This window comes from Heptranchias perlo, chromosome 40 (assembly GCF_035084215.1).
Source record: "Heptranchias perlo isolate sHepPer1 chromosome 40, sHepPer1.hap1, whole genome shotgun sequence".
NCBI lineage: Eukaryota > Metazoa > Chordata > Chondrichthyes > Hexanchiformes > Hexanchidae > Heptranchias > Heptranchias perlo.
Window position 1 is genome coordinate 953,393 of NC_090364.1, and position 26,596 is coordinate 979,988.

General features: G+C 43.6%; 1 protein-coding gene across 2 annotated transcripts in view; it reads right to left on the bottom strand.

Annotated features, from left to right (window-relative positions):
- Positions 1-1,657: 1,657 nt before the first annotated feature.
- The window catches only part of LOC137305453 (branched-chain-amino-acid aminotransferase, cytosolic-like), a 49,942-nt gene continuing 25,003 nt past the window's right edge, over positions 1,658-26,596 (bottom strand). For both annotated transcript variants that reach the window (XM_067974285.1, XM_067974286.1), the window contains exons 2-11: positions 23,647-23,721; positions 22,646-22,846; positions 19,606-19,716; positions 17,730-17,849; positions 15,079-15,242; positions 12,677-12,819; positions 12,156-12,241; positions 10,894-11,034; positions 6,870-6,944; positions 1,658-5,638 (exon numbers count right to left, since the gene is read on the bottom strand). In XM_067974285.1, the coding sequence (XP_067830386.1) occupies positions 5,597-5,638; positions 6,870-6,944; positions 10,894-11,034; positions 12,156-12,241; positions 12,677-12,819; positions 15,079-15,242; positions 17,730-17,849; positions 19,606-19,716; positions 22,646-22,846; positions 23,647-23,721 (1,158 nt within the window). In that variant the 3' untranslated portion in view covers positions 1,658-5,596. The remainder of the gene's footprint in view (positions 5,639-6,869; positions 6,945-10,893; positions 11,035-12,155; positions 12,242-12,676; positions 12,820-15,078; positions 15,243-17,729; positions 17,850-19,605; positions 19,717-22,645; positions 22,847-23,646; positions 23,722-26,596) is intronic.

Sequence of the window (26,596 nt, forward strand, 5' to 3'; positions counted from 1 at the left end):
TCCATCTAGTGACTGTGTTGAGAAGTGCAGAAAGGCAGAATGTGTTTACTGAGGATAGCTAGCCAAACCTAGGGTTCAAACTCTCAAAGCACCGAGCCAGCAGATAATGCTGAATAACTTTAAAAGTTCTGGGTAAAATGAAAGTTATGAATGTCAATGGTTGGGGGTTGGTGGAGGTGCAGAAGGTGATATAAAGTGTTTGTCAGGGACTTACCCACTGCAGCCTCCCTACAGTTAGCATTCAGGTAGTTGGTGTTGAAGAATGCAGAGCTTGTTTAAGGGATGGGTTTAAGAAGAAGCTGGTAGATGGCATAATTGGTTGTTATTTTTGAGTTGACCCATTCAGACATTAAGGGAACCTCTTCATTTCCAAAACTTCTACCCCAACCCAGCTAAGACTAGAGCAAAATTCTCAGTTGTTCCCAAAGCAGAGACCAGTTCAAGTGGTTAAACCTACAGGCCCCCACATCCAGGATTTAAAATTAACATGGCCTGATCTGTGGCGTACCAGCTTATTTAAATGCAGACTTTAATCACTCTTGTAAATAGCAATACTGGGACACTGTTCATATATACACAAGCGTACATACACAAACATGTGGATGTGAATCCATGCATGTGGATAAACACATGGATACATGCATATGCACAGATGGACACAAATGCATGGATATGTGCACCCATGCAGATACACACATGGACACAGACATAGACACATACGTGGACACAATCATGCAGATACACGTGGACAGACATGCAGGAATACAGACATGCAAATACACACATGTACACAGACAAGCAGATGCACACACGTACACACAGACATGCACGTGTACACAGACAGCCACATACACACAAGTACATACAGACGGACATGCAGATAAGAACCTGGGCATACTAAGACATGCGGATAAACATGATCACACTAAGACATGCGAATAATACGTGGGCACGCTAAGAAATACAGATACACACAGACACATGTGCAGATGGACACACAGACATGAAGATATATACATGGACACAAATGAACACACTTCTGAAGTTCAATAAGAATGCAAATTCAGAAAAACTGTCATTTCATCAGGATTGATTAATATTAAAAGTTCTGCTAAAAAAAAGGAATTAAATACTGCCAACACTCCCTACTTGGAGACTGTGATGATTTCTGGATGAAGATCTGCACACAAACTACCATCCATTAAGCAAGTATTGAACCCCAATTCAGCTAGCTGCATTTTAAATATCCCTATTCCCACATGCAAGTTGGGAGGGGAGTTGGCAGCTGATCCACAATGATCATCACCCGCCTTCCCTCTCTCCCCCCATCACCCGCCTTCCCTCTCTCCCCCCATCACCCGCCTTCCCTCTCTCCCCCCATCACCCGCCTTCCCTCTCTCCCCCCATCACCCGCCTTCCCTCTCTCCCCCCATCACCCGCCTTCCCTCTCTCCCCCCATCACCCGCCTTCCCTCTCTCCCCCCATCACCCGCCTTCCCTCTCTCCCCCCATCACCCGCCTTCCCTCTCTCCCCCCATCACCCGCCTTCCCTCTCTCTCCCCATCCACTAGGTCCTCACTCAAAATGGCTATCGCGGCAATAACTCTAATTACGCACCGTAAAAGTCATTCACAGCAAGAAGTGATGCTTGAAGTCTGTTTTAGAAAATCAGAGCACCAGCATTTTTATTTTTGCATCTAGAAGTTCCCCCATGAAGTACAGCTCTCACTTGCTAAATCAACCGTTTTGCACACACAAAATGCCCACACAGATAAGGGTCTTCATGAACCACAAAACAAAATATGTGAGATAAGTTAACAAAGATAACTACCACGAAAGGGGTAAGGAAGAATAGTTCCAAATATTGAATCTAATTACCTTTAAATGGTACAGGGTTTGTGGAAGAACATAGGAAATAGAAGCAGGAGTAGGCCATACGGCCCCTCGAGCCTGCTCCGACATTCAATCAGATCATGGCTGATCTTCAACCTCAACTCCACTTTCCTACCCGATCCCCATATCCCTTGATTCCCCTACAGTCCAAAAATCTATCGATCTCAGCCTTGATTATATTCAATGACTCAGCATCCACAGCCCTCTGGGGTAAAGAATTCCAAAGATTCACAACCCTGTGTGTGAAGAAATTCCTCCTCATCTCAGTCTTAAATGGCCCACCCCATTATCCTGAGACTATGCCCCCTAGTTCTAGACTCTCTAGCCAGGGGAAACAACCTCTCAGCATCTACCCTGCCAAGTCCCCTCATAATCTTATATGTTTCAATGAGATCACCTCTCATTCTTCTAAACTCCAGAAAGTATAGGCCCATTCTACTCACCCTCTCCTCATAGGACAATCCTCTCATCCCAGGAATCAATCTAGTGAATCTTCGTTGCACCGCCTCTAAGGCAAGTATATCCTTCCTTAGATTAGGAAACCAAAACTGTACACAGTACTCCAGGTGTGGTCTCACCAAGGCCATGTACAATTGCAGCAAGACTTCCTTACTCTTGTACTCCAAATCCCTTGCAATAAAGGCTATAATGCCATTTGCTTTCCTAATTGCCTGCTGTACCTGCATGTTAACTTTTTATGTTTCTTGTACAAGGACACCCAAGTCTCTCTGAACACCAACATTTAATAGTTTCTCACCATTTAAAAAACTCTTTTTCTATTCTTCCTATCAAAGTGAATAACCTCACATTTCCCCACATTATACTCCATCTGTCACCTTCTTGCCCACTCACCTAACCTGTCTATATCCCTTTGCAGACTCTTTGTATCCTCCTCACAGCTTACTTTCCCACCTAGCTTTGTATCGTGAGCAAACTTGGATACATTGGAGCCACATATTACATTATTTACCTAATACAGAGGAGATCTCAACAACTTCTACCACTCATGGATTGGCGTCTGTGAGCTTCATGGTCCTATTCTGCATGAACAGTGGATGATGTCAGAACTTAAAACTAGAAAAAAAAGTAGAAAATGCCAATAATGTACAGCACCAATCAGCATCTGAAAGTGAAAAGCCAGGATATCGATTTGGGGTGGGGGGAGACGCTTCGTGTTGAAGTGATGAAATATCTCCACCCCCATCATTAACCCGTTATCCTCTTTCAGGCACTAATCGACTAGCTAAGTACTCCCAGTGTTTGTGTTTTATTCTTACCTCCACACTCTGTCCCTGGGAGCTCAGTCACTGCACTGCAGCATACAGGTGTGTTCTCAAGCTTTTTTCCAAGCTGTGAGCTTAACCGGCTATTAGGGGTAAGCACAGAGTGGAAGCCAAGCACTTCTATAGTGGAAGGAGAGTTTTGAGGGTGAAAAAAACAAATGAAAGGAAGAAAAGCAAGTTGGTAGCGTCCATCTGATTCTATTACAAAGCGATATGATAGATTAGGTGAATGGGCAAAACTGTGGCAAATGGAATTCAACGTAGACAAATGTGAGGTCATCCACTTTGGATGAAAAAAGGATAGAACAGGGTACTTTCTAAATGGTAAAAAGTTAAAAACAGTGGATGTCCAAAGGGACTTAGGGGTTCAGGTACATAGATCATTGAAGTGTCATGAACAGGTGCAGAAAATAATCAATAAGGCTAATGGAATGCTGGCCTTTATATCTAGAGGACTGGAGTACAAGGGTCAGAAGTTATGCTGCAGCTATACAAAACCCTGGTTAGACCGCACCTGGAGTACTGAGAGCAGTTCTGGGCACCGCACCTTTGGAAGGACATACTGGCCTTGGAGGGAGTGCAGCGTAGGTTTACTAGAATGATACCCGGACTTCAAGGGTTAAGTTATGAGGAGAGATTACACAAATTGGGGTTGTATTCTCTGGAGTTTCGAAGGTTAAGGGGTGATCTGATCGAAGTTTATAAGATATTAAGGGGAACAGATAGGGTGGATAGAGAGAAACTATTTCCGCTGGTTGGGGATTCTCGGAGTAGGGGGCACAGTCTAAAAATTAGAGCCAGACCTTTCAGGAGCGAGATTAGAAAATATTTCTACACACAAAGGGTGGTAGAAGTTTGGAACTCTCTTCCGCAAACGGCAATTGATACTAGCTCAATTGAAATCTGAGATAGATAGCTTTTTGCCAACCAAAGGTATTAAGGGATATGGGCCAAAGGCAGGTATATGGAGTTAGATCACAGATCAGCCATGATCTTATCAAATGGCGGAGCAGGCTTGAGGGGCTCAATGGCCTACTCCTGTTCCTATGTACCTTCAAGCTCTATCAGAGAGGCACGAGCAGAGTCTAGCAAATATGTTACTGACTTGGTGAGGAACACAGCAGTACAGGAAAGGTCATAAATTTAAAAAGCTCAAGCTGAAAGCTGCATCATTTGCATTGTTCATATAACACGGTTCTGATATGCATCTGTTTTGTACTGGTCAGTGCAAACACGAACAGCTTTGTGTCATCCAAGTAACCATTATGAACATAAGCATAGGGAACGTGCTGATGGAGGCACCAATTTGTCAGTATGATCTAGCAGCAAAGATGTTCCTGTTCTCAGGGGATTTTAGCAGCCTGCCATCAGTATGTCTGACCCAGCGGGGCTGAGACCCCCAGCGGCTTGCAGTAGCTGAAGAAGTCTTTTTTTTAATTCATTCATGGGATGTGGGCGTCGCTGGTAAGGCCAGCATTTAATCCCCACCCCCAGTTGCCCTTGAGAAGTGGTCGTGAGCTGCCTTCTGGAACTGCTGAGCAGGACTGTACAACTGAGGGGCTTGCTAGGCCATTTCAGAGGGCAGTTAAGAGTCTACCACATTGCTGTGGGTCTGGAGTCACTTATAGGCCCCGGTAAGGATGGCAGGTTTCCTTCTCTAAGGACATCAGTGAACCAGATGGGTTTTTACGACAATCCAGTAGTTTCATGGTCACCATTACTGATACTAGCTTTTTTTTATTCCAGATTTTTATTTAATTAACTGAATTTAAACTCCCCAGCTGCTGTGGCGGGATTTATTAGTCCAGGCCTCTGGATTACTAGTCCAGTAACATAACCACTATGTTACCGTACCACTATAAGTCCATGAGAACTAAAATGAGAAACTGTATTCTGTTCCAAAGTACAAAATGAGCAGCAGGTTATCTGTGTCTGAAAGAGAAAAGACACGTTAACTTATTGAGCGGAGGTCAGTTCTGACAGTGTAGTTCCCAATCGTTAACTCGTCTTTCCTGTTCCAGATGGATCTGCTATTATTTTCTATTTTAATTTATGATTATTTTAACCGACAGACAGACTGCTAAGGGTGTCCAGGGGAAAAAACTTCAGTTCTTCCAGCACGATTGATTTCTTCTGATGTCTGGAGTGGAGAATTTCTCACTGGGATCACTAACTACAATCCCATAAAGAGCAGCAACATGGTTAATAAGCAAGAAGTAATATATATTTAGTCAGACCAAAGAATCTAAAAAAGACAGTACCACTGAATCCAAATTTTGACTAAATCTATAATCATATAAGATTAATAAATGCCTCAGATATTTCCTCCAAAACCAATGGAAAGTATCCCTAATGCAAAAGGAGAGAAAGAGGTGGCCTCTGGCTCGGGGCTGTGCAGAATAGGAAGCAGATTCCCACTGCTTAGATGACCAGGTGCGTCCAGTCGCTGGAGGTCCGACCATACTGAAATTAGAATAAAATTGTATTTTTAATCATGTAATATATTGTCAATCCCCCTCCCCATAACTCTCCTCAGTTATAATGCTGCCAGCAGAGAAAAACACAGTAAGTCCAGGTAAAGGATTGCAGTGGATTGAAACCTTTCCCGTTCACTTTGTACAGAATTCCAGGATAGTGGGTGAATGCCCCATCTGGTGTTGTACTGAGCCCTACTGACCAGGAGCCTCCAGGTTCCATCTCTGGTCAATGCCAGGGCAACAGCTGGAGTGTTACAATAGGCCTCAGGATCCCTGGGTATGGGAGGGGAAAATCAGCCGGGGTTGTAACTCGATGTAACTGAGCAATGTCTAGTCACTTGCCGGAATGTGCATACGGCAATGTCAGGCGAGGACAATGTTCGGCTGGGATGCCTTCCAGAGTCAAACAGCCCACTGACACTTACTGTCTAGGCTCAGGCATAAAGAACGCCCACTTGGGCAAGGTACCGGAGGGCAACAGGCACCTGTGCAAACATACAACCAGCAAGAGTCGATGCTTTAAGGTGAGAAAGGGAAACTAAATAAGAAAAATAATGGTGTCTCAGTGGAATATATTTTGTCCCCACTGTACAGAATTCCAAAGACCCTAAAATCTCTGATTGTTAATCCCAGAGCTGTCTCATCCATATCTTCTCCTCACAAATCTCCCTAGTTTGCCAAAGGATTGACTGATTACTCTCTGCAAAAGTAAATTTCTCAGTCCATTGCAGGACCCACTAATATCCTGTGCTGTGTGCCTCCTTATAAAGGATTACAAGGTTTTAGAACTGATTGAGTGTCTCAGGATCAGCTTCTATGCTGGTTCAAAGTTAACTCTTATTGTGATTAATGCAGCTGCTCTCGAACACCTCCCAGGCAGTGGCATCGCGAAGCAGCTGGCAGCACAGAGGAGAGCTGTGAAAAGTAAAATGTTGAGGTTTCTAAAAAAGCATCAGTGATAATTTTTCTGATGATATATTGTTAGAATATAGAATGGACTATTTCAAATAAAAATATCCCCATATCTTTTCTTCCCTTTTAAGGGACTACTTTATAAAGACTAAGCTGTATAATGGGAAAGGACTCTCTCCATTGGAACTCTACACATGAACAGATATGAAAGTATCTGCAGTCATCAGCTTTACCTTGCATGAGTCAGCAGGATATATTGCAAGGTATAATACATAATTGTGTGGCTCAATACCCTAAACTCCTACCTGAATATCTGTCAGTTCTTTCAGGAACCGTTTAGCTAGCTCTGGACCATTCTCCATGGTGGGAATGTGATAGTTCTGAAGAAAGGGAAAAAGTTAATTAAAGAATTGCTTTATTGCTTGCTAAATTGCTTTAATGCAGAAAAGTATGAAGTGATACATTTCGGTAGGAACAAGGAGAGGCAATATAAACTAAATGGTACAATTTTAAAAGTACGCCGAGGTACCAAATGAGTACTTTGCATCTGTCTTTACCAAGGAAGAAGATGCTACCACAGTCTCAGTAAAGGAATTATGTGGAGATGCCGGTGATGGACTGGGGTGGACAAATGTAAGGAGTCTTACAACACCAGGTTATAGTCCAACAGTGTTATTTGAAATCACAAGCTTTCGGAGATTATCCCCTTCGTCAGGTGACGAAGGAGGAAGCCTCCGAAAGCTTGTGATTTCAAATAACACTGTTGGACTATAACCTGGTGTTGTAAGACTCCTTACATCAGTAAAGGAAGATGTAGTTGAGATACTGGATGGGCTAAGAATTGATAAAGAGGAAGTACTAGAAAGGCAAGCTGAACTTAAAGCAGAAAAGTCACCCGGTCTGGATGGGATGCATCCTAGGTTGCTGAGGGAAGTAAGGATGGAAATTGCGGAGGTACTGGCCATAATCTACCAAACATCCTTAGATACGGGGGTGGTGCCAGAGGACTGGAGAATTGCAAATGTTACACCCTTGTTCAAAAAAGGGTGTAAGGATAAACCCAGCAACTATAGGCCAGTCAGTTTAACCTTGGTGGTGGGGAAACTTTTAGAAACAATAATCCGGGACAGAATTAGCAATCACTTGGACAAGTGTGGATTGATTAGGGAAAGCCAGCATGGATTTGTTAAAGGCAAATCGTGTTTAACTAACTTGATAGAGTTTTTTGATGAGGTAACAGAGGGGGTCGATGAGGGCAATGTGGTTGATGTGGTGTATATGGACTTTCAAAAGGCGTTTGATAAGGTGCCGCATTATAGGCTTGTCATCAAGATTGAAGCCCATGGAATAAAGGGAGCAGTATCAACAGGGATACAGAATTGGCTAAGTGACAGGAAACACAGAGTAGTGGTGAACGGTTGTTTTTTGGACTGGAGGGAGTTGTACAGCAGTGTTCCCCAGGGGTCGGTACTAGGACCAGTGCTTTTCTTGATATATACTAATGACTTGGACTTGTGTATACAGGGCACAATTTCCAAATTTGTAGATGATACAAAACTTGGAAGTGTACTGAACAGTGAGGAGGATAGTGATAGACTTCAAGAGGATATAGACAGGCTGGTGGAATGGGTGGAGGCAGATTCAATTGTGGCTTTGAAAAGGGAACTGGATAAGTACTTGAAAGGAAAAAATTTGCAGGGGCTAGGGCGGGGGAGTGGGACTAGCTGGATTGCTCTTGCAGAGAGCCGGCATGGACCTGATGGGCAGAATGGCCTCCTTCTGTGCTGTAACCATTCTATGATTTATTCTACAGCATTCCACCATTAACATACATTAAAAGCAAAACTGCATGATGTTTTTTACTTTAGCCCATGTTCTGTTATGTGACTCTTTAACCTCCAGCCCATGTTGTTTGATTCCATCATACTTTTTTTAAACAGCATGTGCTGATGATGTTGCGGTTGCAAAACTGGAAAAGTTATTGAATCTGATAGAGCGATGGAGCCAAGAACACAGAATGCCGAAGCAGCTTTAGATCAACCACCACTAATTAACACAGCCCTTTCACTATTAATGCGAGACTTTCACTTCATTGGTGAACGTGTACTTCAGTTTCCACTGTCTGAATTATTTCAAATCCTTGGCACATGCCAGGGGGAAATTGTGTGGGCCACTGTGATCCCTGTGAGAGGGGGCCAGCGGTTCCTCGGCCCCCTCTCACACTCAAGCTTTGATGCGTACAGGTATTAATTCTGTTCCCTTCAAGCTAATTCATACGAGCAGCCCCGTTGGTTCCTTCATACACACTAGCTAGAAACACGAAGGCGACATCTCAACTCCCTTGCGCAGTCCAACCATGATTCATGGGGTAGCTCCTCAGCTCCCTCACACAGTCCAGATGAGATGCTACATCCAGTTCATGGAGAAATTGAAAAGGAGGAATGAGAGGGTGAGTGTCCCCTCTATCTATCCTCTCTAGCACCTGGGAGTGAACTGTCTGTCTGCCTGTTTGGCCAAGGGATGGAGGCAAAGGAGTATTTTCTTTTTTTTTTAAATCAGCTTTTCGCAAATTAAGAAAGCTGAAATCCAGTTTCTAAAACTACAGTGGAACCTCAAATATCCATCACAATAGAGGGGACTTCCAGACGGAGTAGCGATGGGGAAAACACTGAAATCATTTAAGGAACATTTGGATGCTGCAGTGCAGGGACTGCAGGATGAACTCATGGGCTGAATGGCCTTCCTATCTTGTATGCCATGGTGTATAGTGAAAATGGGCTGATAACCAAGAAGTGCCGTGATTCTAATCTGACATTTATGGTGCAGTGAAACCATCAGCACATGGATGAAGATGAGTACAATAAAAATATCGCTGAAATTAACTCTTCTTGGGCTGCAAGGCTCGTTTATGTCAGACAGGAGACTGGCATTAAGGGTCTGTGCAATGAGGATTGCATTGTCCAAGGCTTTGGCTGTGGAAACTCTGGCAGATATTGGAAGTTTTACTATGCATTTTAAGACCTGGTAGAGCTGTTATATTTTCACTGGCTCTGTCTCTCTGTCCCTTTCTCACCAGTCAGATCTATTCATACAGACAATGAAATAAGTAACCCTCAAACCAGTCAGACCTGCACAAGCACACACTGAGAGGCACCAAGTTCTGGTTGTTGTTAAATTACTTCTCCATTTGCTTTTTTTCAATTCAGTTAATTAGTTATCTCTTACTAATGAGAAACACAAAGAAAGGGAGAGTCAGAGATAGAGAGAGCAACAGAGAGAGAAAAATAGAGATAAAAGGGGAAGAAATAGAGGGAGAGACAGAAACAGAGACAGACAGAGAGGGAGAAAGAACCAGGAATGTATGCACACAGAAAAAGAAAGTCAGAGAGTGAGAGACAAACTGAGACAGGGAAGTATCGGACTCTGAGAATGGTTCAGCAGGTAAAGCATGTGCCCAGTGCCTAACTGAGCTGCAAAGACCAGAAGGTCCCTAGGTCAAACTTTGGTCTATAATGAATATCTGATCTCAATTGGGGTGCTGTACTTGGCCTCAGTGCTCTGGGAGGCGATCACCGATGACCCCTGTTGGAAGCATGCGTGGACAAGAGAATCTGAATTGGTTGTGATGCCCTCTGCAGTTCAATATCCTGCTGACACTCACTAGGTTCACTTGAAGAATGGCCATTTGGATAAGGTACTGAAGGACTGCTAGCGCATATGGAACAGTACCTCAGCAAGCAGTCAGTGCCCTCAGCAGAGAAGGGTAGAAATTTAGAGAAAAAGTAGGGTCCAACCTCCCCACCCATCATAAGATAACTCAGTGACTTAACAGTGACATGGGCTTTTACAGGCCTTATGTAAACAGTACTGTAAGTGAAATGGCGAAGGGGTCGGGGGTAGTGGGGGGGTGTATTCCTATGTACCATAGTGATCAGCATCTCTTGTAGGAAATGAAAGGCTTGGATCTGTCCCCCCACAGAAAAGATTAATGAAATGTTAAAACAAAGTAGAGTTCTTGCTGCAGACACCACGGGTTGGGCTGGCCCAGGTCAGGGTCTAGTTTAGCCCAGTACTTTTGGATATCTGGAGCAATGGAATCGTATCAATTACAATTCTTTGATGATTCTGGGGCTTTTCCAAACTGAGCAACAGGTCAGCATTTGCAGTGATTGCTGCTTCATGAGGTGCTTGCTTGGATTTTTAGTTTCTTGTTCTGCATGTCACTCTGTTACTTTCATCTCATCTGCAAAAACTTCCACAATTTAAAAGTTAAAAAAAAGTAAAACAAGAAAATGAATACTTTGCCTGGGATTCTGCCAATGGACTCACCTGACCTTGGTACAGGATCCGATTGACTGGACAGACGACGCAGGCTGTACCAGCACCAAAAATTTCTTTCACTTGATTCTCTTGAAGTCCTTTGATCAGCTCAGGCATTGTCATCCCTCGCTCTGAAACTTTAAACTCACCCTGAAAATAAACATAGTATTTAACATGCTGGGACCACAAGACATCCAATAACTTCTCCTTAATCTGCACTAATCGTTCCTTCATCGGCACAATAAAAATCCTGGAATTCCCTAGCTAACGTCATTGTGGGAGTACCTTACTACAAGAGCTGCAGCGGTTCAAGGAGACGACCCACCACCACTTTCTCAGGGCAGGGATGGGCAATAACTGCGATCCTGCCAGCATCGTCCACAAATGAAAACAAATACCATGTTGTATCTTGGGTCTGAAAAGTGAAGCCTCCTCACTTTAAGTTACACTTCCAAAAAAAATAAATTGTTAGCTTATCATCTGCAGGGAGCTGAGGGAGTGACAGAGGTTTCCTCTCTCTCTGGCCAGGAAGAAAAGCCTGCAGCAGGTTTGAGGTTGGTACTGTGAAGAGGCAGAAGCACTTTGTTTTCCAAGTCAGTGCCAGTCAGTTCAACAATGCTGACTTGTAAAGTCACTTATTATTTTTAAAATAGGTAAATTTTGCTGAGAGACTGTATGCTGTTCATTCATATATTACCTGTAAAATAAACCAGTGCGTTGATTTACAATTGGCCTCATCTCACTAAAATGCTTTTCAGTTTGCCTTCCAAAAGGAGGAGAAACGCATGTGTGAGATCATGGTATTCAATATACACAAGGGGTCTTATTGTTATGGCCCCAGGATCACGCCATTGTTTAACTAGATATTGGTCTGCAGATTGTAGAGGATACAAGGTCTGCTTCCAGGAGTGACTGGTGACACTGAACCAAGGAGAATATCTAGTGCAGACCTGAAACACTGCTCACAGAATCATTAATATTGTGATTCTACCAACAATCTAGTATCACAGATACTCTCCTACTGATATTTTGCACCTGGCTGGCAGCAGCTGGGCAGGCACTCTACTCACCTGCTGCCTTATCTCATTTCTCAGGCAGCATGTGACAGAGAGGCATACTCCAGAAGGATATAGAATCGACTAGCTTGGGAGAGTGATAGGCTAAAATCATTGAAAGAATCCCAAACTATCTGTAAACAGATGAGAGTATGTATTATATATTCATAGTAAAGACACATCAAATAAAGATTTATTAATAAAATGCCAACATACCCACTGTCGTGCCAGGTCCAACAAACTCTGCCTAGTGACTCCCGGAAGGATTGTACCATCCAGCGGAGGGGTGAGCAACTCTATCTCTGTAGAAGGAAATGTAAAATTCTTTAACAAGCAACAAAACCTAAGTACTGGCCAACATAAATTCAACAATCAACTAGGATTTATAGCTAGGGAGCTCTCACTCACCATCAACACCTTAACTGGGATTTAAAACTAGAGAGCGCTCATTGGCTAACACTAGCGTTAAAATCTAAGACCTTTTGTTTATTATTGAGAAACCCAGGTGAAAGGCAAGACCAATAGTGCAGGACAGCAAGAAAGGTGGAAGGAGCAAGACAAAAGATGAAGAAAATCAGGAACTGTCATTAGGTAATGCCAAGCTTGAGCTTTTAGAACTCTGATGAAAGTTTAAAACAAATGATTTTGTGTTAGTAGACAAGGACACGGTAACAGAATTTAGCACTTCAATGCCAGCCAGTTGGGTTCAGTGCTGGAGTTGCCCCTGTTTCACATACCGCCTTGCTCGTTCTTCCAATAGATGAAAATGTTCATGGTTCCCACTTCCGTGATCTCATGCTTGTCTCCGTAGAGCCACAGCACCTGCTGACAGCCTTGGTTCTGAGCCTCAGTCTGAACATAGATCGTAGGACCATAATTTCTAGCGTAGAGAGGAAGTGACAAGGGAATTCTGTCAGATATTCCACAGTACGACTTCAAATGAGGAAATTATTTAAAACATAAAGAGTATAAAATGCAAAAAAAGGTATACGCTGTGATAGAAACATTGAAAATTTACGGCACAGAAGGAGAATATTCAGCCTGTGTCTGTGCTGATCAAAATAAAGCTACCTAGCCTAATCCCACTTTCCAGCATTTGGTCCGTAGCCTTGTTGGTTACGGCACTACAAGTGCACATCCAAGTACATTTTAAATGAGTTGAAGGTTTCTGCCTCTACCACCCTTTCAGGCAGTGAGTTCCAGACCCCCACCACCCTCTGGGTGAAAAAGATTTCCTCAGCTCCCCTCTAATCCTTCTACCAATCACTTTAAATCTATGGCCCATGGTTATTGACCTCTCTGCTAATGGAAATAGGTCCTTCCTGTCCATTCTATCTAGGCCCCTCATAATTGAACATCTCAATTAAATCACCCCTCAGCCTCCTTTGTTCCAAAGAAAACAACCCCAGCCTATTCAATCTTTCCTCATAGCTAAAATTCTCCAGTCATGGCAACATCCTCGTAAATCTCTCTCTGGTGCAATCACATCTTTCTTGCAATGTGGTGACCAGAACTCTACACAGTACTCAAGCTGTGGCCTAACTAGTGTTTTATACAGTTCTAGCATAGTTTCCCTGCTTATATTTTTTGCCTCGGCTAATAAAGGAAAGTATCCCGTATGCCTTTTTAATCACCTTATCTATCTGTCCTGTTACCTTCAGGGATCTGTGGACATGCAATCCAAGGTCCCTTTGTTCCTCTACACCTCTCAGTATCCTCCCATTTATTGTGTACTCCCTTGCCTTGTTTGACCTCCCCAAATGCATTATTTCACACTTCTCCAGATTGAATTCCATTTGCCACTTTTCTGCCCACCTGACCAGTCCATTGATATCTTCCTGCGGTTTACAGCTTTCCTCCTCACTATCAACCACATGGCCAATTTTTGTATCATCTGCAAACTTCTTAATCATGCCCCCTACATTTAAATCTAAATCATTGATATATACCATAAAAAGCAAGGGACGTAGAAACATAGAAAATAGGAGCAAGAGTAGGCCATTCGGCCCATTGGGCCTGCTCCGCCATTCAAAATGATCATGGCTGATCGTCTAACTTAGTACCCTGTTTCCGCTTTTTCCCCCATATCCCTTGATCCCTTTAGCATTAAGGACCTAGTACTGAACCTTGCGGAACCCCACTGGAAACAGCATTCAAGTCTCAAAAACACCCGTCGACCATTACCCTTTGCTTCCTGCCACTGATCCAATTTTGGATCCAATTTGCCATTTTCCCTTGGATTCCATGGGATTTTACTTTTTTGACCAGTCTGCCATGTGGGACCTTGTCAAAAGCCTTGCTAAATTCCATATAGACTACATCAAACACACTACCCTCATCGACCCTCCTTGTTATCTCCTCAAAAAGAGTGGACTTGGTGCATTCACATTACAATATCACTCAGCAAACAGAGAAATAACAGGGCTTTGTGCAGCAGTCTTACAAATAGGAATAATTTGAAACCTAATCACTTTGCGATTAAGGGTAAGTACTTAGACCTGGAGTTACCCTCCCCTCTGACTGCTGTTACACATGCTCATCGTCATAGGCGGAATCTCTGTTAAAGCCAGATAGCTCCAGCAAAAATCTTCCATTCTGGAACTGCAAACAGGCTGCTGATCACTAGTTATACTGGAAAAATATTCAATGGGAGAGTTTTGAAAGGTTGTGAATTTAATTATTGGATATCACAAATAGAGCTAGCTCTGTGGTACACCTCTTCTGATGGCACCAACTCTTCCTAGGGTATGATCCCATGGGCGCTAGCCTCAAGTAGCCATTCATCATATATAAGCCTAGAGAGCGACTGCCAGCAGGTTATTGGACCACGGAGGAGTGTTATGGCCTCGCCAAATCCAGTGCCACAAATTGCACCATCCAGCAAGAGCTGGATAGTAATCAGCAGCGGGAGCCCAGAGTAATTTTTAGCTTCCCTAGCCCAGGGGTGCTGAGGCTGACTGGAGAACAGACTGGGAATCAATCCTTCGGAGCTGTTGGTCTGCATGGCCCAGCACCACACTGGGTGCACCTTACCAGCTCCACCACCACTATCGTGGAGCACTCTCCATCATATCTTAAGAAACAATTTTTTTTTAAATGACATCTGAATGTCTACTTCATTCTATTTGCCCTCACTTACCCTCCCATTTTGCAGTCACCTACGCCTCCTTTCCAAGCACGTACGAACTTGGGATCAGCAAGCAATGAGACAGGGTTGAAACTTCCTGTGGCAAAGTAGGGTCCAACAGGCCCAACGATAACAAAGAGTAAGGCATGATTAGCTCGAGATACCCCGAGGGAAGGCTGGGGAAAAAAGTAAATGTGGTAATGTGAAAGTGTGCTCCACTCCCTGCAGCTTCTGGTCAAACTTTTAACGAGTGCTGCTCGCTGTCAAGTAAACGCCCCTCCTGCAAAGGGAAATCAAGACAACTTGGTGACCAGGTGCACCAGCACTATATCAGGGATGAGAATTATGACAGGGGGCTTAAAAAATAAGCTCAGTATTTGTGCAGAAGATTATGGGGAAATCCAAAAGAAGTGTTCAAAAATTAGAAAAGGGTTTGAGAAGGTAGCATGTGATTACATACAGCACTGTGAGTCAATCGGTAACAAGAGAGCATAAATTTAGGGTTAGTACTAAAAGCATAACAAGTAAGGTCAAAAGAAATTAATTTCACACAAAGGAATATATTACCACAAGCGGCTATTGAAGCTGAGTCAATCACAATATTTAAGAGGGAATTGGATAAGCAATAGTTTGGATTTGTAAAGTGCATTTCATACATTAAAGCGTCCCTAGGCAGTTCACATAGGAGAAAACAGACCGAGTGGGAGTAGGAGAATTTGGACAACGTACTGAAAGCATGTTCAAAAATCGCCAGGCCTGATGAAATGTATCCCAAGCTGTTAAGAGTAAGCAAGGGAGGAAATAGCGGAGGCTCTGAGCATCATTTTCCAATCCTCACTGGATACAGGCATAGTGGCAGAGGATTGGAGGACTGCCAACGTTGTACCGTTGTTTAAAAAGGGAGAAAGAGATAGACTGAGTAATTATAGGCCAATCACTCTAACCTCAGTGGTGGGCAAATTATTGGAATCGATTCTGAGGGACAGCATAAATCGTCATTTTGAAAGGCACAGGTTAATCAAGGACAGTCAGCATAGATTTGTTAAGGGAAGGTCATGTCTGACTAACTTGATTGAATTTTGAGAGCAGGTAACAAAGAGGTTCGATTAGGGTAACACGTTTGATGTAGTATACATGGATTTTAGCAAGGCTTTTGACAAGGTCCCACATGGCAGACTGGTCAAAAAAGAAAAAGCCCATGGGATCCAAGGGAAAGTGGCTAGTTGGATCCAAAATTGGCTCAGTGGCAGGAAGCAAAGGGTAACAGTTGATGTGTGTTTTTGCGACTGGAATGCTGTTTCCAGTGGGGTCCTGCAAGGCTCAGTACTACGTCCCTTGCTTTTCGTGGTATATATTAATGATTTGGACTTGAATGTAGGGGGCATGATCAAGAGGTTTGCAGATGATACAAAAATTGGCCGTGTGGTTGATAGTGAGGAGAAAAGCTGTAGATTGCAGGAAGATATCAATGCACTGGTCAGGTGGGCAGAAAAGTGGCAAGTGGAATTCAATTCAGAGAAGTGTGAGGTAGTGCATTTGGGGAGAGCAAAGAAGGCAAGGGAGTACAAATAAATGGGAGGATACTGAGAGGTGGAGGAACAAAGGGACCTTGGAATGTAGGTAGCAGGACAGGTAGATACGGTGGTTAAAAAGGCACACGGCATACTTTCTTTTATTAGCTGAGGCATAGAATATAAGAGAGCAGGGAGGTTATGCTAGAACTGTATAAAACGCTGGTTAGGCCACAGCTTAAGTACTGCGTACAGTTCTGGTCACCACATTACAGGAAAGATGTGATTGCACTAGAGAGGGTACAGAGGAAATTTACGAGGATGTTGCCACGGCTGGAGAATTTTAGCTATGAGAATAGATTGGATAGGCTGGGGTTGTTTTCTTTGGAACAAAGGAGGCTGAGGATAGATTTGAGGTATATAAAATTATGACAGGACTGGATAGAATGGATAGGGAGGACCTATTTCCCTGAGCAGAGGGGTAAGTGACCAGAGGGCATGGATTTAAAGTAATTGGTAACAAGATTAGATGGGAGCTGAGGAGAAATGTTTTCACCCAGAGGGTGGTGGGGGTCTGAACTCATTGCCTGAAAGGGTGGTAGAGGCAGAAACCCTCAACTCATTTAGAAGGCACTTAGATGTGCACTTGAAGTGCTGTAACCTACAGGACTACGGACCAAGTGCTAGAAAGTGGGATTAAACTGGATAGCTCTTTTTCGGCTGGCACGGACATGATGGGCCAAATGGCCTCCTTCTGAGCCGTAACTTTCTATGATTCTATGAAAAAGATTGGTTTTAAGGAATCTTTTAAAGGTGGGGGGAAAATGACAAAGAATAAAATTATTCAAGTGTACAGTGAAGAGAGAGAAATGGGATTAGAGCGGGTAGTTCCAGCACTGGCACAGGGACCGTGAGGCGAATGGCCTTTTGCTGTACTGAAAGTTCTGTGATTCTAACCCCTTGGAAGAAGATAATGTGGCACAGAGGTATCCAAACTACATTCATTTGCCAGTCATTTGTTTCCATATGGATTCACTCTTCGGTGTATGTGTGTTTAATCACAAGGCTGGCCGGCAAATCTGTTTTAAAAAAAAAACCTGCATAACCCAGCACCAAATGATAACAATGACCCGGATATCAATGGCCTCGTACCTCTGTCCCAATGAAAGTGGGTCGGATGTAGAGACTTGCTGTATCAGAATATGGGACCCATTCTCTGTCAACTTCGATTAGTTTCCGAATACATTCCATCAGCTCTTCTTTGTCAAAGTCCTAAAAATACAGACAAGTAGTCAGCATTCTTCAGAAGCTCTGGCGTTGCAGAACTTCTACAGACCGAGTTTCTAAGGGGGCAATGTGCCGAAAGTGGGTAGCTTTGGAACAACATGTACAGCTGCACCAGACCACAGCACTAAATCTGCAGTCTCAGCGAGACAGGCCACAAGGATGGATGCTGCATAAGAAATAGGAGCAGGAGTAGGCCATATTGTCCCTCGAGCCTGCTCCACCATTCAATCAGATCATGGCTGATCTTCAACCTCAACTCCACTTTTCCACCCGATTCCCCTACAGTCCAAAAATCTATCAATCTCAGCCTTGATTATATTCAACAACTCAGCATCCGTGGCCCTCTGGGGTAAAGAATTCCAAAGATTCACAACCGAGTGAAGAAATTCCTCCTCATCTCAGTCTTAAATGGCCGATCCCTTATCCTGCGACTATGCCCCCTAGCTCTAGACTCTCCAGCCAGGGGAAACCACCTCTCAGCATCTACCCTGTCAAGTCCCCTCAGAATCTTATATGTTTCAATGAGATCACCTCTCATTCTTCTAAACTCCAGAGAGTACAGGCCCATTCTACTCCTCACCTCATAGGACAACCCTCTCATCCCAGGAATTAATCTAGTGAACCTCCGTTGCACTGCCTCTAAGGCAAGTATATCCTTCCTTAGATAATGAGACCAAAACTGTACACAGTATTCCAGGTGAGGTCTCACCAAAGCCCTGTACAATTGTAGTATGACTTCCTTACTCTTGTACTCCAACCCCCTTGCAATAAAGGCTAACATGCCATTTGCTGTCCTAATTGCCTGCTGTACCTGCATGCTAACCTTTTGTGCTTCTTGTATGAGGACACCCAAGTCTCTCTGAACACCAACATCTAATAGTTTTTCACCATTTAAAAAATATTCTGTTTTTCTATTCTTCCTACCAAAGTGAATAACTTCACATTTCCCCACATTATACTCCATCTGCCATCTTCTTGCCCACTCACTTAACCTGTTTATATCCCTTTGCAGACTCAGTGTCCTCCTCACTGCTGACTTTCCCACCTAGCTTTGTATCATCATGCAGATTGTGGAAATGCCATGCTGGCGGGGTAGAGGTGCTATTGAGATTAGAATGAAAATACATTGTTACTACAGTATAAATGGAGCTTTGCTTTGTATCTAACCCATGCTGGACTTGACCTGGGACAGCCGAAGAGGCAGATGGGGGCTTTAGTTTTATACCTCACTCTGATGTCATCTCTGACAATGCAGCACTCCCTCAGTACTGCATTGATTTATGTGCAAGTCCTGGAGTGGAATCTGAATGTTGCAAAATGGCTGCCACATTTGCCAACATAACAGTCACTGCACTTCAAAATGATCTCCACATCATCACTTCAAAATGATTCAATGTATGCGAGCACTTTGAGATGTTCCTGAGGCATGGTAAGGCACCATATAAATTTTTTTTTAAAAATTCGTTCACGGGATGTGGGTGTCGCTGGCGAGGCCGGCATTTATTGCCCATCCCTAATTGCCCTTGAGAAGGTGGTGGTGAGCCGCCTTCTTGAACCACTGCAGTCCGTGTGGTGAAGGTTCTCCCACTGTGCTGTTAGGAAGGGAGTTCCAGGATTTTGACCCAGCGACAATGAAGGAACATAATCATATAAATGCACATCTTTCTTCTTCTTTCTTTAATGCGTTCAGTGTGGAATGTGATCTACATTAAAAAGACCAAGTGTCCTGCGTTCCACGTACTGGCAGACATGCCCGCAGTGCTGATCGATGCATCCGCTCCATGTTCAAATCGGGCCGGAACATGCGAATCTTGCTGTCTGTGCCACGGTAAGCCTTCATACCTTCAAACAGCTTTTGGGTGAAAAAAGCAGAGAAAAAACATTGAAGTTCAAATTGTACCGTGTGTTGCAATTCATCAATGGCTTCAACTGTGATATCTGGCTCTCCCCACACCCGAGGACATAAAGATACTTCACTTAACTACACCCCACCATGAAATGAAGATTACAAACAGCTCATTTATCTTCATTTCCACCTCCCTCCAGAACCATGAAGCCAATTGGAGCTTGAATATTTAAGATTTACTGGGCTGTTGCCAATGTGAGGCATCTTGTGAGAACATTTGATCTTTCTGTGCACAAAGGACTGCGAAGCGACAGTCTCCAGTAGTATCTGTCTCGACCATTATCATATAATCATTTAATTAAAACTAACAGAACTCAATGCATCTGCCTCTACCATAATCATCAAATCAAAAACTAACAGAATTCAAACACAAATTGCATTGGAGCAGGGACACTGTCTCCTATAGCACAGAGTTACTTCATCTTCAAACAAAGCCCTGGTTACTGGAAGAGAAGGACTCACCATTAATGTGTATTTGATAAACAATATGTAAGGAATCTTACAACACCAGGTTATAGTCCAACAGTTTTATTTGAAAATCACAAGCTTTCGGAGCTTTCCTCCTTCGTCAGGTGTGTGGGCTGGAATCAAAGGCCATAGGCTTACATTATTGAATCCCTTGAATTTCTCTCTCCTTACCATGTGTTCTAATTGCTCTGCTGTCTCTTGCTCTGAATTATAGCCAGAATTAAGTATGGACACAGATATTCAGAAAGAGACAGCACAAGCACTTTTCAAATTATATACTCATGTTCTTGTTCCTTCAGTTACATAGAGTGCACAGCACAGAAGCTGGCCATTCGACCCAACTGGTCTTTGCCGGTGTTTATGCTCCACACGAGTCTCCTCCCACCCCTCTTCATCTAACCCTATCAGCATATCGTTCTAATCCTTTCTTCCTCATGTGCTTATCTAGATTCCCCTTAAATGCATCTATGTTATTCGCCTCAACTACTCCTTGTGGTAGTGAGCTCCACATTCTTACCACCCTTTGGGTAAAGAAGTTTCTCCTGAATTCCCTATTGGATTTATTAGTGACTGTCTTGCACCATAAAAGCCAAGATTACAGCTACATAGCTTGCACATGTTCTGTCATCTCTTCCTTCTTTTACTGGTTCCCCCTGTGCCACATTGCATCTGAGGCTGAGCGAGCAGGTGACCCAGAGATGGGCCTCTCTGATTTCCCTTCCCTCTTGGACTCTGCTTGGTGTCTCATCAAGGCTGCAGGCTGAAATCGGAAATTCTGTGTGTGAGGGATTGTAGGAGTGGATTCACGCTGCAGCACTGATTGGTTCAGCGTATTGTTCTCCTGACTGGTACATGTCATTGTGAGCTCACTAGGGATTGAGGGAATCTGGCATGTTTATACATTAGTTAGCTAGTCCATCGTTTACCCTAAAATTGAAGGGGACACTTATTGAAAATCAATACTAAGGGTTAAAAATGGCAAATATATGCATCAGCCCCAAAGAAAGCAGACATGGCACCACATGTTGACATTCTGAGCTTATATGGCTAATAGTCTATGTAAAAAGGAACAAAAACAGAAACTGTTGAGAATACTCAGTAGCTCAGTGTCAGAAAGAGAAAAAGGTTTAATGTTCTGCATGTAGGTCTTTTGTCAGTATTGTTATTGGGGAGGTAAGCAAACCTCTTTAAACATAGAAACATTGAAAATAGGAGCAGGAGTAGGCCATTTGGACCTTCGAGCCTGCTCCGCCATTCAATATGATCATGGCTGATCCTCTATCGCAATACCATATTCCCGCTCTCTCCCCATTCCCCTTGATGCCTTTTGTGTCTCGAAATCTATCTAGCTCCTTCGTAAATAAATTCAGTGACTTGGCCTCCACAGCCTTCTGTGGTAGAGAATTCCACAGGTTCACCACCCTCTGAGTGAAGAAATTTCTCCTCATCTCAGTCCTAAATGTCCTACCCCGTATCCTGAGACTGTGACCCCTCATTCTGGACCCCCCCTAGCCAGGGGAAATATCCTCCCTGCATTCAGTCTGTCTAGCCCTGTCAGAATTTTATATGTTTCAATGAGATCCCCTCTCATTCTTCTAAACTCGAGTGAATACAGGCCGAGTCGACCCAAACTCTCCTCATACGACAGTCCTGCCATCCCAGGAATCAGTCTGGTGAATCTTCGCTGCACTCCCTCCATGGCAACTACATCCTTTCTTAAGTAAGGAGACCAAAACTGCACACAATACTCCAGGTGTGTTGTCACCAAGGCCCCGTATAACTGCAGTAAGACATCCTTGCTCCTGTACTCAAATCCTCTTGCAATGAAGGCCAACATACCATTTGCCTTCCTAACTGCTTGCTGCACCTGCATGTTTGCTTTCAGTGACTGGTGTACAGGGACACCCAGGTCCCTTTGTACATCAACATTTCTCAATCTATCACCATTTAAATAATACTCTGCCTTTCTGTTTTTCCTTCCGAAGTGAATAACTTTATCGAGTAGAAAACAAAAGGGGGAGGGGAGACCAACAGATAAACATCAAGAGTCAGGTATACTGTAAAGAATCAGGTGTTCTATCACGAAGTAGCAGTTAACACGTCTAATAGCCCATGAATGTTTTTAGTAAAAATAAAAGCTGTGAAGGGGTGAAAAAGTGCTAAACGATCCCAAATAAATCATCTCAGTCAGGTTTGAAAATGGCATTAGAAAGAGAAAAAGTGACTTAAAACAGTTCCAAAACGGAAAGGAATGTGGATGGGAGAAATCAGTAGGAAGTACGTAAGATTAGAAGTTGTTGAATCATTGTTCATGTCAGAGGGCTGCAGCGGGCCAAGGGGAAAGGTGAGATACTGTCCCTGAAGTTTAAATTTGCCACCTCATTGCTGCTGTAAGGAGATTGCTTACTTCTATAGAATAGTGCAGAGCTGAAGATGCTGGGTGAAGCGAAAGGTTCTGCAGGGGTCTGACATGGGGTTTATCCCATCCTTTCTCTGCGTTCCATTCCACTGTCAACATATGGTCTGAAAATGACTTGCCAAACACCAGCTTGCTGTTGTCGGGCTTCTCCTTTGGGTGTTTGGTAAGCTCAATCTGCAAATCAGCTGCCTGTTTGAGGGAGAGAAAGGGAGAGTCTTAATTAACGTGCTGTGTTCTTGAAGACAATCGGGCAGCAAAATGACTGGTATAACACAAACTACGACTGGCATGCTGTGCTTGTTGCCTGGTAAGAATCCTTTTCTCTACTCCAATCTCTCTCTCACAACCTTTTTTGTTAATACTATAATGGACAGTCCTCCTCTGAAATTTCCTCTTTTATTCCACCTGAGCTCCAAATACAATGTTCTATAACACTTCCTCCTCCCTAAACCCTCACTGTGTTGAAATCAAACTGTCTTCCTACCCTAACTCATTCTTTCCCAGGATGTGAAAACTGTGGAACTTACCTCTGAGTCTTCACTTCCTCCTACAGGCTTCTGAAACCCAAGCCTACCATTACCTGATCACTAGTTCCTGATTTACTGCCTCCTCAATTTTGGTGGTGTCATACTTTATTGATCCTTAACTCTTTACCTATGCCAATTGAGGAATTACTGGATTCCTCAATTGCTTAACTCTATAGAATAGTGCAGAACTGAAGATACTGGATATAACCAGAGGTTCTACAGGAATTTGATGTGGGGTTAGTTCCAATCTTAATCAGACCCTGGCTGATTCTTCCCCTCCCTACAATTGTAACACCCCAACTGAATAATAACATCCTCTAATTGTGATTAGCTGTCAAGTGCTGACACATGCACTGGATTAAAAATGAGATGTCATTACTGCAAGGTTACAAGAATCAATTTGTCGCAAGCTATGCAGAATAATCCTGCTGCGTAACTCTATTCTATATACAAATAGGTTACCTTAAACATTGTGCTACCAGATCTCCAGCTTCCATTGGAAAAGCCATGAGCCTGGCACAACGGTCTTGATAAAACCTGCGAAGGAGAAAATCCTGAAATTAATATCAGATGAAGTTACTGCACAAACTGTATAGGCAAAGACACAACTAATGCCAGAGAAATACTGCACTTATTGGAGAGACCCTTTGGGACAGAGAGACTTCAGGCATTCTTTATAGGCAGACATGCTGATAAAGGGCCACTACCAATAAACAAATATTTACAGGAATTCTGTGTTTTAACCCAACCGGACATCTGCTGTCAGCCTAGCAAGGTCAACCGCTGTGCTTGTAAGCTATGATCAACTAGTGACTATCTTCCAGAGGGGGGGACCGCAACCAAGTTAATCCTGCACGGTAGACTGGGCAAGTGGACTCCACAATGCTCCAGGGCATTTGCCGATTGAGCAGCCAGTCTGGTCAATGCGACCTGGGAGGGTAGACATGTCACTGGGGGCTGGTATTCTGATTTTCTTTACACATATGGTGATTAGAATGCATAATTCTCTTCCACATACCATTGCTGAAGCAGAGTCCGTAAATACTTTTACTTGCTTGCGAAGGAGACAAATGAAGGGTACCGAGAAACAATCAGGGAAGGGGATTAGACTAGTTGGCTCATTTGGAGAAAAACATTGATGTAAACTCGATGGACCAAATGGCCCGTTTCTCGAAGATAACATTCTATGATTCTATAACCCTAAAGGGTACAGCGATCCTCATCAAGCAAGCAGTGAGAAGCTTACCAGAGCTCTGTGCTGGTAACCTCACAGTTTTAGCTATAGCAGTATCACTGCAGCTAGGGCTTAGAAGGTTGTTTTGTGAAACTAAGAGGGAAGAGTGCATTGCATATTTGGCAAATGGAAATTCTATTTAAGTGGATTTCTCTGTACTTTTTCATCCTTCAGCATGGTGATTGACATCTTCACCAAAAAAAAAATTGAAAATTGAGTTCAACAATTTGGATACAAAATTGGCTAAGTAACAGGAAGCAGAGGGTAGTGGTAAATGGTTGTTTTTTGGACTAGAGGGAGATGTACAGTGGTCTTCCCCAGGGGTCGGTACTGAGACCACTGCTTTTTTTTTAATATATATTAATGACTTGGACTTGAGTATACAGGGCATAATTTCCAAATTTGCAGATGACACAAAACTTGGAAGTGTAGTGAACAGTGAGGAGAAGATGGTAGTGGTTGTTGGAGGCCAATCATCTCAGCCCCAGGGCATTGCTGCAGGAGTTCCTCAGGGCAGTGTCCTAGGCCCAACCATCTTCAGCTGCTTCATCAATGACCCTCCCTCCATCATAAAGTGAGAAATGGGGATGTTCGCTGATGATTGCACAGTGTTCAGTTCCATTCGCAACCCCTCAGATAATGAAGCAGTCCGAGCCCGCATGCAGCAAGACCTGGACAATATCCAGGCTTGGACTCATAAGTGGCAAGTAACATTCGCGCCAGACAATGACCACCTCCCCTTGACATTCAACGGCATTACCATCGCCGAATCCCCCACCATCAACATCCTGGGGGTCACCATTGACCAGAAACTTAACTGGACCAGCCATATAAATACTGTGGCTAAAAAAGCAGGTCAGAGGCTGGGTATTCTGCAGCGAGTGACTCACCACCTGACTCCCCAAAGCCTTTCCACCATCCACAAGGCACAAGTCAGGAGTGTGATGGAATACTCTCCACTTGCTTGGATGAGTGCAGCTCCAACAACACTCAAGAAGTTCGACATCATCCAGGACAAAGCAGCCCGCTTGATTGGCACCCCATTCACCACCCTAAACATTCACTCCCTTCACCACCGGCGCACAGTGGCTGCAGTGTGTGCCATCCACAGGATGCACTGCAGCAACTCGCCAAGGCTTCTTCGGCAGCACCTCCCAAACCCGCAACCTCTACCACCTAGAAGGACAAGAGCAGCAGGCACATGGGAACAACACCACCTGCACGTTCCCCTCAAGTCACACACCATCCCGACTTGGAAATATATCGCCGTTCCTTCATCGTCGCTGGGTCAAAATCCTGGAACTCCCTTCCTAACAGCACTGTGAGAGAACCGTCACCACACAAATTGCAGGCAGTTCAAGAAGGCGGCTCACCACCACCTTCTCAAGGGCAAATAGGGATGAGCAATAAATGCCAGCCTCGCCAGCGATGCCCACATCCCATGAACGAATAAAAGAAAAAGTGATAGACTTCATGAGGATATAGACAGGCTGGTGGCATGGGCAGACATGTGGCAGATGAAATTTAATGCAGAAAAATGTGAGGTGATACATTTCGGTAGGAAGAACGAGAAGAGGCAATATAAACTAGAGGGCACAATTCTAAAAGGGGTACAGAAACAGAACGATCTGGGGGTATATGTGCACAAACTATTGAAGGTGACTGGGCAGGTTAAGAAAACAGTTAAGAAAGCATATGGAATCCTGGGCTTTACAAACAGGGGCATAGAGTACAAAAGCAAGGAATTCATGATGAACCTTTATAAATCACTGGTTTGGCCACAACTGGAGTATTGTGTCCAGTTCTGGGCACCGAGCTTTAGGAAAGATGTGAAAGCCTTTGAGAGGGTGCAGAAAAGATTTACTAGAATGATTCGAGGGATTAGGGACTTTAGTTACGTGGATAGACTGGAGAAGCTGGGGTTGTTCGCCTTGGAACAAAGAAGATTGAGAGATTTGATAGAGGTATTTAAAATAATGAAGGGTCTGGACAGAGTAGATAAGAGAAAAACTTTTCCCATTAGATTAGGAAGACAAATGGAATGTTGTCATTTATTGTAAGGGGAATGAAATATAAAAGTAGAGATGTTTTGCTACAGTTGTACAGGGCATTGGTGAGACCACATCTAGAATACTGTGTGCAGTTTTGGTCTCCTTATTTAAGAAAGGACATAATTGC